Consider the following 15,164-nt stretch of genomic DNA (forward strand, 5'->3'; position numbering starts at 1 on the left):
GGGGGGAGAGAGAGACCGTGGACAGCTGGCATACATCACCAAGGCTATCTTATCTAAAATGAATCATAATCTGCCATATCTACATTGGTTTTAAGACAAGCAATATATTACACATGTATAACCATATTGGATATTTAGCTATCACGGTTCTTAAAGCTGGCTGCTGATATTAGATGTGGCTGTTCGTGCAAATCTTTTGTATCTCTGCTACAAACCTGTATAGGCTTGTATCACACATCTGTCACATAGCAAGCTCCCACGCAGATAATTATTAAATGAAATAAAATTATAAGCAAAAAAATTAATAGAACATAATAAACTGCGAAAATACAAATTGCAATTCTGACCTAAGAAAACAATTAGAATACAAAAATTACTTTGCAGACATATGGCTTTTGAGCATGTGTGCAACATTTAGAAGAGATATCATGGTGCAAAAAGCATGCGGTTAATCTCATTCATCAACAATCAACCAAGAAGACCTTTGTAAGGTCACCGACATGCACCGGGCTGCTAACAGAATGGTAAGTATTAGGGATGCACCGATACCGTTTTTTCAGTATCAAGTATAGGTACCGATATTTTATTTTCCCCCTATACGGGAAGTCCCATTAAGGAAGCCAGGCGGCATGTGAAGACTTGCCACCCGGCTTCCCGATTAGCAGGGAAGCCGTCTCCATGCTTCTCGTCACTAGGTGACCAGAAAGCATGGAGCCGGCTTTCTAACCAATTAGGAAGCAAGGTGCCGTATAATGACGCGACACCCGGCTTCCTGATTGGCCAGGAACCCGGCTCAAGCATTAAGTCAGCTTCTCGGCCAATCAGAAAGCCAGGTGCCGCATCATTACATGGCACACGGCTTCCTGTGTAATGACTCACTGCCCAGCTTCCTGATACCGGAAGTATCGGGCTAGGCATCGGAACATTTGGGCGAATACGAGTACTCGCCTAAATACTCGGCAGCGGTACTGATACTAGTATCGGTGCATCCCTAGTATGTAACACATCATAGGTTTCCCTACACATTCATAAAAGGATCACTTACCACAAAGACTTCTCCTGTGGTCACATCTTTATCTACAACAAACCAAGCATCTCTCAGACCACCGATTTTTGCTCGTTGGCCCAATGTGAAGAGAAACCATCCTAATAACAGTACATAAAAAAAGTATGTTAAAATCACAATGATCCTCTTAAGCAGAAGGAAATTCAAAACATGAAATGACTGAAAAAGAAATAGTTCAAGCCAGCATTTAGCTTTGTGATCATGCTTCAATAAAGGATAATTTCCACCACACAAAATGACAAGGATTCCTTTGGTGTCACTCTGTTCCATTATTTTACTGCTCTAGAGAACAACTTATCATTGGTAAGGCCTGGTTCACACCTGGGCGTTTTACAACGCGTTCCTACGCCCTGTAAAACGCTCAACATGTGAAAACCAATGATTGCCTATGGGCATGGTTCCCACCTGGGCGTTTTACAGCGCTGCAAAACGCCCTACGCCCAAAGAAGTACAGGAGGTTCTTTGGGCGTATTTGCCGCACGTATCCATTGGGATAAAGCCAGTTAGCCCTCGCAAATGCGAATCGCGGTAAAAACACACGCATATTCGATGGTGTGAACCCAGCCTTAGAAAAAGTATTCGCCTGGAAATGACCCTTTCTGGGGCCATTTGGTCATTACAGATACTTGACATTTTTATACCAACAAAATGGCCTTTAGGTTTCACACGGTTATTTACATTTTATTATCCAAATTAGAATGATTAATAAAAGAACGACTTAGCAATGCATGGCATTTAGTAGAAACAATCTAGAGTGAGCCCGGGTTTACCTAAATCTGCGGTTTGTTTTTCAAAACAAAAACAAATCTCGGCAATGGTTTAAACCTGCTGACCATGGAGTCCAGATATTACATACAATGCAGTATCATCCAACAATAACCTTGTAAGGCCCCATTCACACTGCGCAATTTGCGTGTTTGTCACGCGATATCGCGCAAATGCTGGCATTGAGCAAGCGAGAATCGCGGCTAAATCCGCTCCAAAAAGGGTCCTGCTGTAGCGACGCACGACAGCAGGACCCTTTGCCCCATTGAGAAGCATTGGAGAGCGATATCGCGGGAATTACCGTGCGATAAATCGCTAAGTGTGAACGGGGCCTCAAAAAGCTATAGTAAAGAATTGTTGCTGTCATTTTGGTAAAGGTCTGCCTATAAATTCCAGAAAGATCCCGAGGCCTTTCCTGGGGTATTGCATTCAGCCAATGAAATCATGGGCAGTTGATGCAGAATGGCGGACATGAGCAGCTGTAATTGGATGTGATCGGTGTTCAGTGTGTGGTGAAAGGTGTTCAGCCAGCACTCCTTTCAGTCTCAGATCTTCTGTTTGCAGACCTTAAAATCCCTCCTGTGAAGTAATCTGCCGAAGCATGGGTAGTGCCTGGGTGAGTGGTTGTACTTCCTGCCAGGACTCCACCAGTATAGTCAAATACAAGTTTACAACTTTACTGTGAAGTAAATAGTCATGCAAAAGCATAGGGGAGTAAAGTACAGAGACATACAGTACATCATAGCCTGACCACATGACATTGTATATTTACTTAAAAAAAAAAAAAAATATAGGTTTTTGCCTTTAAACATACTAAAAATATTCCAATAAATCTATTGTCAAATGGATACCTGGATCGTTCTGATTGCTCTGAAAGTAAGGCTGGCCATACACTGTTCAATTTCATCTCATTCACAGAATCAGACAAAATTATAAGGCCTGTGAAAGGGGCCCAACACTGGGTGGCTCTGCCAGCTTGACAAGGCTTTTTTTTTTTTTTAAAGGAGACAAGCCAAAAATTTGCATTTCCAACAATGTACCTGTCAGCTTGAACCAGTCTGGTTCCATCTCCTCTGACCTCTCATTAGCAAGGCATTTCTATTCCCAGAACTGGCACTCTAACGATGCTTTTGGTTTTATGCACCAGTCTGAGTGGACTCCAGAGACTGTTGTACATGAAACTTCAATGAGATGAGAAGTTACAGAAACTCAAACCCAGTGGCGGAACTACCGCCGGTGCAGGCGGTGCGGGCGCCCGGGGCCTCAGGCTCTGGAGGGGCCCAGCAAGTTGCCGGCCGCCGGATCGATGGCCCACCCTGCACCAACAATCACGCCATGGTCAGTATTATTGAGATCACATTCCGTTTCCCCATTCTGATGTTTGATGTGCACAATAACTAAAGCTTCATCATTTTATCACTGTGTTGCTGCCACATTAGAGCAGATTAGCACTAGAGCACGGCTGATTAGATAACTGCAAGTAGATGTACCAGTGTTCCTAATAAACTGCCTACTGATTGTACACTGAGTGGCCAGATTATTATGACCACCTGACGTTCTGTAGGCAAATTGGCTATAATTTCGCGCTGAAGTATCTGGAGGGCCAGACCATTATAAATAGGGAAGCAGGTTGTTTACCACGACAGAGAAAGCGATTTTTTTCTGAAGATATGGGAAACAACGCGATTTAACAGACTATGAACGTGGGATGATTGTTGGCGCTCGGAGCCATGGAGCGAGTATCAGCAAAACAGCAGAATTCGTTAAATGTTCAAGAGGGGCTCATTGTTAAAGTGTTTAAAGACTGGACTGTCAGCCGAAAATCTGGGTCTGAACGTGCGAATTGTGCCCGTCAGCGACTAGTCAATGTTAGGGCAGAACGGAGAGTGGCAAGACTGGTACAAGACAACAGAAGGGCAACAGTGCATCAAATGACTGCAGATCTTAATTAGGGATCCTCTCAAATGATCTCTGAACGCACTGTTCGCCGTACACTGCATCGTATGGGATATGGAAGCCGAAGGCCTGTTCGAACACCTTTGCTGTCTGCAGTTAACAAGATAAAACGTCTCCAATTCGCACAGGAACACAAGGATTGGACAGTCGAGCATTGGAAAAAAGTCATGTGGTCCGATGAATCACGTTTCCAGTTGCATCATGCAGATGGCAGAGTGAGAATTTGGCGGGAACAGCATGAAAGCATGCACCCCACATGCATGAGTACAACCCTTCAAGCTGGTGGGGGCAGTGTTATGGTTTGGGGCACGTTTTCCTGGCATGATTTGGGCCCTTTAATTCGTGTGGAACAACGTCTGAATAGCACAACATACCAAAGTATTGTTGCTGATCAAGTTCATCCTATCATGTTGATGGCGTATCCCAATGGAGATGGCTTCTTCCAACAAGACAATGCGCCATGCCACGGTGCCGGTATTGTGCAGGAGTGGTTTCGAGAACATGAGGGAGAATTTACCTTGCTTAGGTGGCCCCCACAATCACCAGATCTCAATCCAATTGAGCATTTGTGGGACAAAGTTGAAAGAGCCATCAGGCAGCTGGTTCCACAACCATCAAATCTCACAGAACTGGACAGTGCTATTCATCAGGCATGGTGTCAGATTCCTTGCATCACCTTTCAACATCTCGTGGAGTCAATGCCAAGAAGAATCGCCGCAGTATTGAAGGCAAAAGGTGGCCCAACGAAGTACTGATGGTGTAGTCATAATCTGGCCACTCCGTATTATATATACATATACCACTCTTTATGTGGTCACACATGGAAGGGCAGCAATAATATCCAAATACTAAGCAGAATAAAAACACCTTTGCCCTTGCCTTAAGGTATCCAAATATAAAATACTACAATCACCATGTTTCTGTGGCAAATGTCAGAAATCACAGAAGTAAACAAAATGTAAATGCTCTGCTTACCATTGTGTGTTCCCATAATTTTCCCATCTTCAATAGAAACAAAGTTTCCAGGCTGTGGCTCTAAATACTTCAAATAAAAATGAAATCATTAGCGTTGAGCATTGCTTGACAAAATCACTTCTTGCCAAACTATACAGAAAACATACCTCAAGGATGAACTTGTCAAAGTTTCTCTCACCAATGAAGCATATTCCCATGCTCTACAAGGAAGGCATAGAAGATATTTACGTTATCAGTCTGTGGCAGTGTAATTTACTCATGGAATATAATGGTTTCATCATCACATAAGCCTTTTACTAGATAAATACTTTAAAGGATGAGTGCACTTTAAAAAGCCCCATAGACTTCTATGGTACCTCTGATCATCTCCAGCCTCGGGACACAGCCCTATAGAAGTCTATAGGGGGGGAATAATGGGCAGGCATGGCCAGGACAATAAAAACATGTACTACTGGCTGTAAATAATAATAGGGCAAACGCGGCCGTCAGATCTAGGCAAGTATGTATCTGTGAAGGAGGAGGGTGGGGTGGGTTAGCTCAGAGCAATGGGGCAAAAAGCACACTTATGCTTTAATAGAAAAACAAATGCAATACAAGAAACAAAACAAAAAAAAAGCCCTTGCCTCTTTTCTCTTTAAAACATGATGAAATCCAGCTTCTGCAGCAATCTTCTTCACAAAGTCTTTTGTCAATCCTCCCAGTGGAAACAGGGTTTTTTTCAGTGCATACTGCGGGATCTGACTAAGGAAGAAAGTCTGGTCTTTGAACTGATCAGCAGCCTGGAGAAGTTTCACATCTGTTTCATAACAGAAGCAAAAATAACTGAAAGTCCAAACCCACCAAAAATTAGAATCCGAGTACAGTGGTACCTCGGTTCATGAACTTAATTAGTTCCGCGATTCTTGTCGTGAACCACTTTGGTTGTGAACGGAATCAAACTGTGATCTCGACTAGAGGAAGCCATGACCAGGTGTCAGAACAGGGAAAATGGCTGCGGTTGTGTTGTCACCCGAAGCGGAGTTTGCCAACGGAGGCAAAATTTTGCTGAACTTCCTGTTCGCGAACCGAATTGTTCGCAAACAGAAGCGTTCGTGAACCGAGGTACCACTGTACTGTGCAACTGCTGGCACATGCTTTTTTACATCTCTTGAAAGCTTCAGTGTACAGGTCCCCACCAGAAATGCTGCAGTCATTAGAAAAACCCATACAATGGGGTCCCCTCTGATTGATTGTACTCTCCTCTAAAAGGGACACCATTATGTCTTGGAGGAGCAAACCAGTAGGACTTCACCACTAAGGTTTGAGAGTTATAAAAAGCCATGAGTTGATTAACCCTGCCAGTGGGATTTATGAAAAACAAATGTCAGTTCCGGGTGCAGCTGGCCAATAAAAGTAAACAAATTGAGAGTGCCAGAAGCAAGTAGACAAACTCATTTTTATAAAAGAAACTATAGACAATAATAGATTTACTTTCCTATACTGTATGTTAGGGTTATCTAGCACTAGTATCAGTATTGGTGTTGAAAGCAGGCATTTTAGGAGTACTTGTACTCGTGAAAATGCCACAATTGTTAAAAGGAGAATTATGAGGCAAGTGATTTTCACTCAGCCTCATAATCTGAGCCGACCTGTGACAATGAAATTGTCACAGGTCAGCTCAGTAGATCGGGAAGTGAGCGAACACATACTGTCGCTCGCTCACTTCTCGATCTATGCCTGCAGAGAGCCATGCCTGTCACTCACAGCTCCCTGCAGGGATCCCCCCCTCTCCGATCCTCCAGCGCTGACTGGCGAAACGGACGGGGGAGGGCACAGCTGGCTCTGGATAGGCAGAGCCAGCTGTCAATCCCGCAGCTAGGTGGATCCAGACAGTATTGTCGGGATCTGTCCCGGCTGCGGCGTCTCAGTATACCGCAAACTGAGCTGTGGGTGACGGGAGGACGCTAGTTTGTGTTCTCCCATGACCCTTAGGAGAACTATGGGGAAAAGCCCTGACCCCATAGTTCTCCTTTAAGGCCGACACCAGCCCTTTACATTTTAAACCGCAGCGGCGGCTGCTGCTTAGTTCCCGCGTTTGTGGGGACCTTGGCAGCCTGCTGGGTCCTGGCAGTAGCTGCCTCTGGCAGTGCCTCTCCGGTCCTATATATCCTACTTCTCCTTCCCAGTACAGGCAGAGCCATGGAGAGCTCCATACACAGCACAGTACAGCCCCGGACACCGGCACCCGTCCGATCAACTCTCCACAGCATAGCCACAGAGCCCTGCAGAAATTCACATGCCGCCCGGGTGAGATCGCAGCCTCCTGCTCTGGTGGAATGCATTGCATTGTGCTATGGTGGGATCTATTGTGCTCTGGGGACAGCTGTATTTAGCCCTGGTGAGAAACTGCCCTAAAATCATCAGTCTGTATTGTTTTGGAAAAAAATGTCACACGCAACTTTAAGAAAAAGTATCAGTAATTGGTATCAGCAAGTACCTGAGAGAAAGTACTTGGTCTTGAGAAAGTGGCATCGGGACATCCCTACTGTATGTAGCTCATCAGCTACTTAATGTAAACCCAATGATACTGCTGAAAGGTCATTTGGCAAGGAAATTCCAAATCGGAAATAAAATACCTTGCAGAAATGTTAACCCTTTTCCCCTTTATCTAAAACAATACAAACAACCTATTCAGTAAATGCATTATAATATAGTAAACCCTCTCTACTATCCGGCATTCAAGCATCCAGCACTCTCAAGCAACCGGGGGAAAATGTCCTCGATTTTTTTTATTTGCCGGTGGAGTGATACACATTAAAACAAAATGTCAGTTGCCTGGTGCACACTAGAAAAAATTTGGTTACATCTTGCTGCCGGCCAGACGGCGGCTAGATTCTGAGACCGGCAGCAGAATGTAAACGATGGGGAGCAATGGTCAGCCTGCTTTTGGCTATTTCAAATTGCAATAGCAGGCTGGCTATTGTATCCCCACACTGAACAGAGGAACGGCTCCTCTGCTCAGTGGGTGGGGTTTCAATAGCCAGCCTGCTATTGCAATTTGAAATAGCCAATACCAGACTGGCAATTACTCTGCCTGCTTACATTAACCCGGCGGCGGAAGCTAGCACGAGTGGGGTTTCTCGTGGGGGAGGTTGCTTGAGAGCTACTATTAACTCTCAAGCAACCAGAAACTACAGTTATCCAGCACCTACCGATCCCCGTGCATGCTGAATAATTGGGAGTTTACTGTAGTTAACCCTTTACCAAACTATTTGGCAAGTTTGCCTGCCTGTCCAACCTCTGTCTGTTTCCTAGCAACCAATGACACTGTGCGGCCCACACGGCATCATTGGTTGCTAGGACACAGGTGACCCCAGGTTTGGTTTGCTTGGACATTTGTTGAACACGGATTTCTGGCTGGGGTTGGTGAACGTCCAAGCAAATACTGTTCAGAAAGTGTGGAAAGAACTCTTACCATCTCTTACTTCGAATCTATTCCTGAACAGACTTTGAGGGTTCTTAATAAAAGGATGCTGAAATATATCTTCATTCTCGTGAGATGTCCTTGCGTAATGCCCAGTGGCTATAGCATCAGCTCCTAGAACAAAGAAATGGATAACTTGAACACAAAGATCACTAGAGCTTTAGAGGTCTAAAATTATCAGCAAACCTTGACTTTTGTTTTTTTCTTAAACTGCCATCACAGAAGGAAACTGTTAGGCCCCCAGGAGGTTTTAGCCATAATGTGCTAGTATGGACTGCATATTTGCACAATATAGCAGAATTACCTAGCAAGCGACCCTCTCCACCACTCCCATCTTCTCCCAGGTTTTGGCATCTTGGTCGTCTGGGCTCGGATGGGATGATATAACTGCATGAAAAGTTATTCAGCCATGGCACAGAAGTGTGCAATGAGCTGTGCAACTCTGTATACACAAACTGACAGGCAGTGGGAAGCAATGACAGAAGGGACATACAGAGTTCTTCTGTCATAAAAACCTGTCTGCAGAAAGAAAGAGAAAATATATATATATATATATATGCAGATAGATAGAGAAAATATATATATATATATATTAAAAAACAAAACTTTAACACCAACTTTTTCAAGTGTATGTGAACCTTTGATATGTAAAACAACCATTACAATGTCAAATACTAATATTAGGCAGGACCCAAAAAAAAAAAAAAACCCCATAGTAGATACACTTTTTGTATTTAAATGTTTAGAAGCAGTCATGCGACTTTTATTCTACGCTGCATACCACGCGGGGTGGAGACTACTTGTGACAACTGACAAGTTTTGTTAATGTCCCAGCCCGTTACAGTGCAAGGCCGGGCAGGGGAGAGGGGTGTGTCAATAGTGTGACTTCTGACACCCACCAGTGTCACAGCGTTTGGGATATGAGACATGAGCCACAAAGATGAACAGCTTATGTCCGTCTCTGCCTGCTACTTAGGAGATGCCCACACACCGTGTCCTGTAGCTCCCAAGTAGCAGGCAGACACTATGACCCCTCACCTTGTGGCTGACATCACATAGTCTAGTCACTTTCACAGGGCTGGTCAGGAGAAGGGGGGCATGTAGTCAGCAGTGTGACTACTGGAGCTACAGAAGGTGCCATGTGTAGACACCGGGTCCTGTAGCTCCCAAGCAGAAGAGACACAAACTGACAACACTAAGATGGATCTGCTTCTGTCACTAAGATGGCCAGGTATTTCAGAGGGGAAAAAAAAAGAAAAACCGGCTACATTTACAAATTGATATAGAGATATATAGAGATATATAACATACACTTTAACATAACAAAAGCCATGATGGATTTAAGAAGTAAATGTTTGCGTTACTACTGTAACAAGTGTTTTGTTAAAATTATTACTTCCCTCTGTGTATATAATATATACACCAATAATATAATAAGCATGGACAATCAATGAATTCAACTACAAAACACATATATAAAGAACTTACCCAAGTTTTCAATTGCATAAGTGAGGAAATAATTAAACTTAATATGCTTGTTGCACATGATATCCGGGTTTGGGGTTCTTCCTTTCTCATACTCATTCAGGAAAGAGCTGAAAACAATCACAGCACACAGTAAGCCACCATACTCCCACCACTATCAGCAATAATTGCTCACATTAGATATATCTCTATATATACACAGCACAGGTTACCTGAACACGTCATGCCAATATTCCTTCACATAGGAGACTTGGTGAAAAGGTATATCCAGTTTCTCACAGACTCTGTAGGCATCTTCACAGTCATTTTCTGCAGTGCAGACTCCGTGCTCATCTACAACGTCCCAATTGTTCATAAACACACCCGTCACCTGATAACCTGAAAGGGAAAACAACATTATGTATCATGTACCTCCTCATGTATCCCTTTTAGATTGTAAGCCGTCACGGGCATGGCCCTCCTTACCATCTTGTCTTGAATTGTGATTGTAATGTCTTCCTTATATAGTAAAGTGCTGCGCAAACTGTTGGCACTATATAGATCCTGTATAATAGTAATAATAATGTCCACTGGGCTACATCTGCTACTGAGGCATCAGTGCACAGACATTCAAAAAAGGTGTAAGCTGGCCACTGCAATTCAAACACAGCGACTCAATCTAGGCAGCTTTCCCTACAACCTGCTCATTAAAAAGGAGAACTATGGGGTTAGGGCTTTCCCCCATAGTTCTCCTTAGGGTAACAGGGGGACACAAACTAGCGTCCTCCCGTCACCCTAGGCTCAGTATACCACGAGCTAGAGCCAGCTGTACCCGCCCCCTCCCCTGTCTGTTCCGCCAGTCAGCGCTGGAGGATCGGAGCGGGGAGGGGGTAATCCAGCCACTCCCGTCACGGCAGAGGGCTGTGACAGGATCGAGAAGTGAGCGAACGCCGGTATGTACAGCTTCCTATAATTGCATAGGTCACTTTTTACAAAAAAATAATACGTTGACCCACAGTAACGAAATAAAAAGTAAATTCATTGGGTTTTTTTTGTACTGGACCCTGCAAATCAGTGTATCATGGGTGCAATGCTCAGGCTCCTGCAGACTATTTTCCTAGCCCCAAGCCTGTACTGAGGGGCGGACCATGGGTTATGTAGCTGGAGGTAGTGATCAATAGACTCCCAGTGTAGTGACATCGTCACACTTGTGCTCCATTGAAGTCAGAGTCCCTCTGCTGTAGTGGCAGATGGTCGGCCCATCCATTCACAGATATCTGTGAATAGATGACATGGCTGTGTGGGATGAGCCATTAAAATCTGTGTAGGTTAAAAGAAATATTGATGCTGCGGGGAGAAGAACCTTATGATTCAGGTAGGGGGAGGGGTGGGAGTCAGGGAGTGTGACCGTGTTTCATGTTACACCATACATATGGATGCAACACATAACATGGTCAGAGAGGTGGATTTAGCCTACTCACTCTTTTACATTCTTCCAGCACTGATCTCTGGAACTATATAAGAAGTCAGTTCTGTGATGTCACACCTGAACAAGGTGCAGCTGTCACTGACTGCAGATTACACTCTGGTTGGGGTCTGACTACCTGGATCTGGGACAATCAGCCCAACATGTTATCTGGACTGTCCTGAGGGGGCAAATGCCCCTTTTCCCCTTCTGTGGGCACACTTAGGGCCCCCATACATTACGAGTAATTTCCAAGCATTCATCTCCTTATGGCTGTTCCTTCACAAAAGGACTCCCAACCTGCTGCACCCAATCCCTTTATACACCAACATAGCCAGGAGCTGATCCCGCCAGAATGGGACCATGGTGATCTCCAGCTCACCCAGTTTGTGGGAGAACAATCTAGGGGCAAGCCGACTGACAGTGATGCTGAGGTCAGTAAACTCTGCAGTCAGCCGACCTCCAGTGATGTTTACTTTCATTCTGCTTTCACTTTGATGGTTATCCCACAAGCTGGAAAATCTCTGCACAGTGAGGCTTAGGGCTTGTTCAAACCGAAAAACGTGTGCGCTCCAGAGCGGTAGCTGCTGGAACGCACCACGATCACGAAGAAACTTCTCCCTACGTTCTGGGGCCAGAGGGGGGCTTGGCATTGAATTCAATGGCACCGCTTCCACGCCCGCAGTGCAATCGGACACGTTGCAAAACTTTGCCAGCATTGCGTTCCACTGCAAACGCAAAAAGTAGAGCAAGCCTTATTTTTTGCATTTGCAGTGGAACAGAACGCTGGCAAAGTCTTGCCACGCGTCTGATCGCACTGCAGGCGGGCGTGGAAGCGGTGCCATTGAACCCAATGCACCGCCACTCCCACCCCAAAACTCAGGGAGAAGTTTCTTCACGATAGCCATGCGTTCCAGCAGCTACCGCTCTGGAACGCACACGCTTTCGGTGTGAACAAGGCCTTAGAGCACCATTGTTACCAGACACCATCATCAACACTTATATAGGCAGAGAAGTGTATCATGAGGATAAACTTTCCCCTGGGATGATGTGTTCTAGTGTGATGAATGATGCCATGTTCTTTCTTCCCCTACACACTGGATCTATCTTCCTTACCTCTCCTCTTCAACAGCAAAGCCGCCACAGCGCTGTCCACCCCTCCGGACATAGCACACACCACCCGGCGGACCGCCTGCATGACTCTAACACACGTCCACCTCTCTCAAGGACAACCACACCGGCCGGGGCCACATGTCACGGGAGGTGCAATACACACAAAGCGCCGGGTAGAAATTTATACCGCGATCGGCAGTTCCTACGTCTCATTCACCAGTACAGAGCAATGCCACCAGCGAACGCTAGGTGTCAGAAGAGTCCCGTAAAACCGTCCAGGCTGGCTGACATATGACAATATACACGTGACGTTGATGGTGTTCTGTTAATTGTCTGCACCCGTTAGATATCTGGACTTCTGGGATCGGCTCAGAGAGTGTAAATAGATCACAGACTACTACGCATGCGCGTGTCCAGACATTTTACCGCTGCATCTCTTGTTATATAATGTTAATTAACCACTTCAAGACCAGGTGTTTAGACCCCCTTCCTGGCCAGGCAATTTTTCAGTATTCAGCGTTGCGGTACTTTGACTGACGTTTTTTCCGTCATGCAACGCTGTACTGAAATGAATTTTATACCATGTTTTGGGGACAGATAGGGCTTTCTTTTGGTGGTATTTAAACACCACTGGGGTTTTTATTTTTTATTATAATTAGGAAAAATTACAGAAAATTTTGGGAAAAAAAAGTTTTTTTTTTACATTATGTTAGGAAACATTTATTATTACCCAGTTTTTTGGTAAAATATAAAAGATCGGGTCACGTCGGGTAAATAGACACCAAACATGTCAAGCTTTAAAATTGCACGCACCCGCGAAATCGCAGAAAACTACCATAAAAAAACCTCAAACAATCAAAATAATATATAAGAATAATAAACAGCTATAGTATTGCTTCTGACCTGAAGAAGAGAGGTTAACTCTCGAAAGCTTGTCTTTTATATATTTTGTTAGTCCAATAAGAAAGGTATCATCACACACTACAATACTCCGTTTTGTTTTTGTTTTTTATATATATATATTGGATTGTCTGGCAATCCAATGGACGTGTCTGGGTTTGCTGGTTGCCAGGAGAATGGTGCTTTCCTGACTGCATTGTTCCAAGTGTAAAGATTGGTGGAGGAGGGATTATGGTGTGGGGTTGTTTTTCAGGGGTTGGGCTTTGCCCCTTACTTCCAGTGAAGGGAACTCTTAAGGCATCAGCATACCAAGACATTTTGGACAATTTCATGCTGCCAACTTTGTGGGGATAGTTTGGGGGTGGCCCCTTCCTGTTCCAACATGACTGCACACAAGTGCACAAAGCAAGGTCCATAAAGACATGGATGAGTGAGTTTGGGGTGGAGGAACTTGATTGGCCTGCACAGAGTCCTGACCTCAACCCAATAGAACACTGCAACCCAATAGAGTGGAGACTGCGAGCCAGGCCTTCTCGTCCAACATCAGTACCTGACCTCACAAATGCGCTTCTGGAGGAATGATCAAACATTCCCATAGACACACTCCTAAAACTTGTGGATGCCTTCCCAGAAGAGTTGAAGCTGTTATACCCGCAAAGGGTGGGCCAACTCAGTATTGAACTCTACAGACTAGAGTGGGATGCCATTAAAGATCATGTGCGTGTAAAGGCAGGGGTCCCAATACTTTTGGCTAGGGATGCACCGATACAAGGATCGGTATCGGCGGCGATACCGAGTATTTGCATACTCGTGCAAATACTCCGATACAAAAAACGAGTACCTGTGCCGCGTCCGCCATCTTCAGAGACCCGAAACTGCCGCACACAGGACCTCCATCACGTCTTCAATTAAACAAGATGGCCGCGAACTCCTCCTCCAAGTCCTCAGTCATCTGCTCCATTCTGACCTCTTCTCCCGCTGATAGGTAATTGGTAATTATCGGTAATTGGTATCGGTGAGTACTTCGGTACTCGTACTCGGTCTTGAAAAAGTGGTATCGGTGCATCCCTACTTTTGGCAATATAGTGTGCATATTAAATATAAGAGTGTCGATGAGACGTAAAAGAAGAGTGTCTCAGGGTTACAGGAATAGTGTCGTTATTTGCACCAAATTCATGTACAAGGCTGCATTGCATTCATGAATTTGGAGTAAATCTGTGAAACTAGTGCTTGCTTGTGAGACAAACTTTAGGACAGATATAATGTATGCACACTGATAAAGTACATGGATGTGCCCCTTCTCTGTCAAAAGTGTTTCAAGGGCAGGAATATATCAATCCTGTTGCATCCTCAGCATTCTTTAGGGCCCATTCATACAATCTCCTTGTGTTAATTGCACAGTTCCATGCGATTAACACACGGTAACATAGCACATCACCCATGCGATTACAGAGCAGGAGGTGCATTCATTTGAATGGCACCCCAAACACACCTCCTGCCGGCAGTGCACTCACTATTTAATGCACTCACTATTTTTTTTATAATCGCACAGTACCGTGTGTTGCGGCGCAGCGATCGCACTGCGGGCGTGAGGTGCATTTGGAGTGCCATTCAAATCGCACGTAACCATGCGATTAATGCATGGAGATCGTGTGAACGGGCCCTAAAACAATTGCAATCGCATATTGTGACTAAGAATTGTATTTTGTATTTTCTTCCATTCATGAATCTATGGCAAACAGAATCAATATTGTGACCAAGTACACTGTCGCACATTAGCGCTAGTTGGAAGCAAATGCATGGGATAATCCACATAGCTGCTGAGACAGCAGCTTACAGTGACACTAAACTCAGGAGTTAAATTTAAAAATACATTCAAGTACTTTAACTATTAACAAAAATGTATCTTATTTGTGTATCACTCAGCTGTAGATCCTCAAATCATCTCTGAATTGGTGCTGACATTGTCCTTCCTTCTGGAGGGGGGTCCCTGTGTG

General features: G+C 44.6%; 1 protein-coding gene across 1 annotated transcript in view; it reads right to left on the reverse strand.

Annotated features, from left to right (window-relative positions):
• TRMU (tRNA 5-methylaminomethyl-2-thiouridylate methyltransferase) overlaps positions 1-12,464 on the reverse strand; it is a 20,426-nt gene extending 7,962 nt beyond the window's left edge. The window contains exons 1-8 of the mRNA XM_018552511.1: positions 12,271-12,464; positions 9,923-10,088; positions 9,714-9,820; positions 8,217-8,339; positions 5,386-5,558; positions 4,909-4,962; positions 4,763-4,829; positions 1,046-1,146 (exon numbers count right to left, since the gene is read on the reverse strand). Coding sequence (XP_018408013.1) covers positions 1,046-1,146; positions 4,763-4,829; positions 4,909-4,962; positions 5,386-5,558; positions 8,217-8,339; positions 9,714-9,820; positions 9,923-10,088; positions 12,271-12,352 — 873 coding nt within the window. The 5' untranslated portion in view covers positions 12,353-12,464. The remainder of the gene's footprint in view (positions 1-1,045; positions 1,147-4,762; positions 4,830-4,908; positions 4,963-5,385; positions 5,559-8,216; positions 8,340-9,713; positions 9,821-9,922; positions 10,089-12,270) is intronic.
• Between the last annotated feature and the right edge of the window lie 2,700 nt (positions 12,465-15,164).

This window comes from Nanorana parkeri, unplaced genomic scaffold (assembly GCF_000935625.1).
Source record: "Nanorana parkeri isolate BGI_ZX_2015 unplaced genomic scaffold, ASM93562v1 scaffold90, whole genome shotgun sequence".
Taxonomy (NCBI): Eukaryota; Metazoa; Chordata; class Amphibia; order Anura; family Dicroglossidae; genus Nanorana; species Nanorana parkeri.